The sequence below is a fragment of the Propithecus coquereli genome, unplaced genomic scaffold (genome assembly GCF_000956105.1).
Source record: "Propithecus coquereli isolate 6110/MARCELLA unplaced genomic scaffold, Pcoq_1.0 Scaffold723, whole genome shotgun sequence".
Lineage (NCBI taxonomy): Eukaryota > Metazoa > Chordata > Mammalia > Primates > Indriidae > Propithecus > Propithecus coquereli.
The window spans coordinates 108,932-113,960 of NW_012153319.1; the positions used below are offsets into that span (position 1 = coordinate 108,932).

The 5,029-nt window shown below is 55.8% G+C and overlaps 1 protein-coding gene across 1 annotated transcript in view; it reads right to left on the bottom strand.

The window, feature by feature from the left end:
• LOC105824231 (clathrin heavy chain 2-like) overlaps positions 1–5,029 on the bottom strand; it is a 39,587-nt gene that overhangs the window by 6,060 nt on the left and 28,498 nt on the right. Inside the window, 3 exon segments of the mRNA XM_012661603.1 lie at positions 235–456; positions 3,899–4,069; positions 4,348–4,454. Coding sequence (XP_012517057.1) covers positions 235–456; positions 3,899–4,069; positions 4,348–4,454 — 500 coding nt within the window.

Genomic DNA, 5,029 nt, shown 5'->3' on the forward strand with positions numbered 1-5,029 from the left:
TCACCCTGATAAAACCCAGGGCCACTGGTGAGCACCTGTCACGCTCCCTGGCCGTGCGGATGCCACTAGCTCCCTGGGCGGGATCTGCAGGAGAGCTGCTGAGAGGGGGAAGTGCTCAGTTCTGCTCGACACCCACCATGGTGACTTTCTGGAGGGGTTAATATTGGGCAGAAAACCACTTGAGTGTGAAGGGAAGAGGCCATTCCTGATGGCTGGTTGGGCCCACATGCTCACCTTGCTCAGGTACTCCCTCATCACCTGGATGAAGTACGGCATGGCGAAGTCCATGAGGTTGTGTCTCCAGGCCAGTTCGAGCACCACGTCCGGGTGGAGCAGGTCGTAGCAGGTGAAGAGCGAGGCTGCAAAGCACTCCCACCTGCCTTCCTCCAGGAACCACTGCAGCAGCTGCTCGGCCAGCTCGGCATCCCGCGACTCTGCGGCGTGCTGCATGGCATCCTGCAGCCAAGGAAGACACACGGCTCAGCTGTCCTGCAGGCAGAGGCCTCAAGCCCACAGGTGACTGGGCTGGCAGGGCAGGGAGCAGTGCCAGGCTCTACGAAGGCCCTCCCTGCATTCCGGAGCCAGTCTGGACATGTGGCCGAGCTGGTCCCTGCACCTGGCTGCTCAGAGGTGGCCCACATGGGTGCAAGTGCCCTGGGAGACAGGGGCTCTGGCCTCAGGGCCAGTGACCATGGGCAGAGGGAGTGTGCGGCAGTCTGGGGCCAGCGCAGGGCATGGCTAGTACTTGGGAAACAGCAACTTGCTTTTCCTTCAGGTCCCTCAAAACCCTCTAACTGCCATTTTCATCCTTGCAAATTTGTTTATCTAAAACACTGTTTACAAAATGATGCTACATCCTTAGTCATTAGGAAACCAGTGCCCTCTATAGCGGTTCTCTATTCTCCAGCCACATGCTGGTGGAGCTGGTCACCTGACTCCAGCAGGGGCTCCCGTCACCCCTTTCGGAGACCGGGAGCCTGAGACGCAGAAATCAGTGCTCACAGTCGCTGCACTCTCCGGGGACAACCGTGGTGGTCCTGCTCCACGTGCCCACTGTCGCCTCTGACTTCTGCTCTGGAGACTCCTGAGGATGCTCAGTCTCCACTTCCACGTGGACCCAGCCGCTGTGAGCCAGCCCCACGCAGCCCCCTCTGGAGCTTCCCCTCAGGAAAGAGCCCCTGGCTGCCCGCTGCTCGGCTCGCTCAGTCCTGCCCCGTCTCCCTGGTTTGTCTGCAGCCTGCACCTGAACGTGGGCACCTCCTCAACCACTATCACCAGAGAGTGGATGTTTCCAGAAGCCTTGTGCTCCAGACCACAAGTTCAGCTGTGCACTAGTGGCTTCCTAGAGGACTCCCAGGTCCCAGCTGCACCTGCTCCCACAGCTGGGAGCCCACTCAAGTCTGAGCTGCTCCCTCACCCTCCCTTCTCATCACCACCCTAGCCCGTGCCACTCTCAGGCAGCTCTTTGTCCTCGTCCCTGTGTCCACCTCCCTCCTCCTGGACCCCTACCAGAGCCTGAGGTCCTGCGCTGGTCCCTCCCACATGAACCTTATCTTCTGCGGCCCGTTCTCCACCCCTGGCCTTGGAAGGTCCTGGGCTCCTCCCACGTCGGTCCATACTCAACCCCAAAGCAGCTGCCTCCCATCCTGCCCGTCCCATGTTCCTCAGCACCCGGAGCTTCCCATGCGCAGTGCATACCCCAAACCTCGCCGCTGCCACTGTCCACCGTGCTTTTATCTAAGCTCTATTTCTGTCATTTGGAAATACTTCTTCCTGTCGCTGTCTGACTGGGCATGCTGTGACCTGGCCACCCCTCCCCAGAGGCTTTGGCTGTGGCTGCAGGACTGACGCTGGGGGCCTGTGCATCGGGGCTGTGGGCACCGTCCCTGCCTCTACCTCCTACCAGTAGTGCCATACCCCCAACTGTGACAACCAAATATCCCCCAAGGGCCAAAGTCACTCTGACTGACAGCCACTATCTATCTGTGGCTTTGTCCTCTGGGCTCCCTTCTCGGCCCACGTGGCTCTGAGTGGGTGGCTGGAAAGGCCAGCAGGCCTCTGGCAGCAGTTACAACACCACTCACCCCTCACTGCCTGAGTGGCGAGAGGCTGTGCACTGAAGCCCCTGGCAGACACCGTGTGGGCAGGACACAGTGGCTGTGACACTCAGCTGAAGGCGGGGGAGGGTGTGCTTCCCTAGGTGTGTCTGAGCCTGGCTGTCACCTCCCAGTGCCAGGTCCCGAGACCTTCACATGCAGTGTCAGAGCTTTAGCAGCGTTTCCTCTCAGCATCCCGTGCAGGGCCCCATGGGCACCCTAGGAGTGACCACGAGCACTGTCACTAAGGGCTAGCAGCTGTCACAGAACAGTCCAAAACACTGGAGATGGCAACTCGGGGTGAAGCTCAATGTGACCCCGATATCAGGGGTCACAGGCCTCAATGGAGTCTAAGCCAAGAGCTGCACCCCGGTGCCATGAGAGTGAGACCTTGTGCTAGGCAACAGATGGCAGCTGTCTGTCCTGCGAAGGCAGAAATGCCCAAGGACAACTCAAGAGAAGTAACAGCCTTGGATAAAGCTCACGATCTGCTGGGGGTTTCCAGGGTCTCCTGGCCATGGAGCCCTTGGGAATCAGCTCGGCTGTGTATTATGACAAAGGCCCTCTGTATAGCTGCACTCTACTCCACTGGGGAGACGGATGGGCCAAGCAGAGGATGGCAGTGCCTTCAGGGTCTTGGTGATCTTTCCAGATGGCCCAACCTGCCGAGCAGGTGCCCGCATCTGGATCTCAGAGTGGTGCTAAGCCATCTCTCACTGGCAGAAAAACAAATGTTTTGGTTTTTTCCCTCCCAAGTGATCCTCCTGCCTCAGCCTCCCCAGTAGCTGCGACTACAGGTGTGTCACCACGCACAGCTTTAAAGCAATTTATTTTTTATTTTTTGAGACAGGGTCTCACTCTGTCACCCAGGCTGGAGTGCAGTGGCATCATCATAGCTCACTGCAACCTCAAATTCCTAGGCTCAAGGGATCCTCCTGCCTCAGCCTTCCAAGCAGCGGGGATTTATAGGCATGTGCCACCATACCCCGCTATGAAACAAATATTTTTTTTTTTTTTTGAGGCAGAGTCTCACTCTTTGGCCTGGGCTTAGAGTGAATGCCGTGGCATCAGCTTAGCTCACAGCAACCTCACACTCCTGGGCTCAAGCAATCCTTCTGCCTCAGCCTCCCGAGTAGCTGGGACTACAGGCATGCGCCACCATACTCGGCTAATTTTTTTTCTATATATTTTTAGTTGTCCGATTAATTTCTTTCTATTTTTTTAGTAGAGGCGGGGTCTCGCTCTTGCTCAGGCTGGTTTCGAACTCCTGAGCTCAAATAATCCACCCGCCTCGGCCTCCCAGAGTGCTAGGATTACAGGCGTGAGCCACTGCGCCCGGCCGAAACAAATATTTTGAATGTGATTTTAGTTTAGGTTTTTTAATTCCCCAAATCTTGACAGGAAGTAAAGTAGGTGTCAAGAAGTGACTCCTCCTCACAGAAGGCAGCTGTTGGGGAAAAAAAAAAATAATAATAGTAATAAAAAAAAGAAGTGAATCCTGCCACACTGTATGTAGGTAGAGTGAAACTCATATGCAACTGCTGGGAAAAGTATCAACTCTGTAAGATTCTGTGAGAGTCAATCCAAACAATTTTTAAGGGGCTCTAGATGGCTTGAAACACTCGCCCCACATTCTAAACATGCTCCCACTTAACGTCAGCCCCTCGCCCCCACGAGGATCTCCTGGTGAAGCTCAGAGCCAGGCCTCAGGGAGAAGAGGAAAGGTGTGGCCTCCATCCAAAAGCATCAGGGAGCACTCTGAGGGGTAGGTGGGGAGGAAGTGGGGGGCTGGGGTCCGTGACCTTGTAGAGACGATCCTTCTTGCAGAGTTCCACACTCTGGGCCCACCAGTTGCTTCACTTGTACAGATAGGCCGCGATGCGCCTGAATTCCATCAGCTGGTGCTTCTCCAGCTGCTGAGCCAGGCCGATGCTGTCGAAGTTGTCGTAGGCATCGACAGATGCCCTCAAGCCCTAGGAAGACAGCCTTTTCACGAGGGATGCGACATTATGACATGGGCTGCCTACACAATGAGCAGGCACATGGCGTTACCTGGAGGTTGCTGCCACCCTGGCCTCAGAAAGGCCCCTGCCCATGTACCCACCAGTGACCTGTGGGGCCTGCACACCCTCCTGTGCAAGGGCAGCCTGCTCTGAGAACAGACTGGCTGGTGCAGGGGGAGAGCCCAGCCTGCTCCTGGGCTGGGGACCCACTGCTTTGCCCCAGACAAGGCTACCTTCTCCACACCCACCTGATAATCCTCCTCTTCCGTCAGCAGGTGGTTCAGCGCCTCGTTCACACTCCTGTGGTTGTGGCTCTGGACTGACCGCAGGTAAGGCTTCACCAGGGGCAGCTGGCCTACCGGACAGGTTGAGGGGAACTATCAAGGCACAAGGCCAAGCTTGTCACACGCTAGGCAGGAGCGCCCCATGACACGCTGACGCTGACGCTGACGAGGGGTGCAGGTTGGTGAGTGTGTGCACACCTTCTCCAGTGGGCCAGCTCTAGGAGCCAGGGCACCTTCTGGACACCTAGAACCAACAGGCCGAAACACACTCACATGAGAGGACTGTCTGGGCCATTCAGCAGACAGCAATGTCACCTGCAGACATTTTGGCTGGAATGCAAACCTGTATGAGCACACTTCAGAGATACTGCGCTTTGGTTTCAGACCACCACAATAAAGTAAGTCACATGAATTTTTTGGTTTCCCAGGGCACATAAAAGTCATGTTTATACTATACTGTGATCCATTAAGTGTGCAATAGCATTATATCTAAAAAACAATATACGTACCTTAATTTAAAAATACTTTATTGCTAAAAATGCTAATCATCATGTGAGCCTTCAGAGAGTCCTAAGCTTTTTGCTGGCGGCGGCTCTGGCCTTGATGCTGATGGCTGCTCACTGAGCGGGTGGTGGTTGCTGAAGGA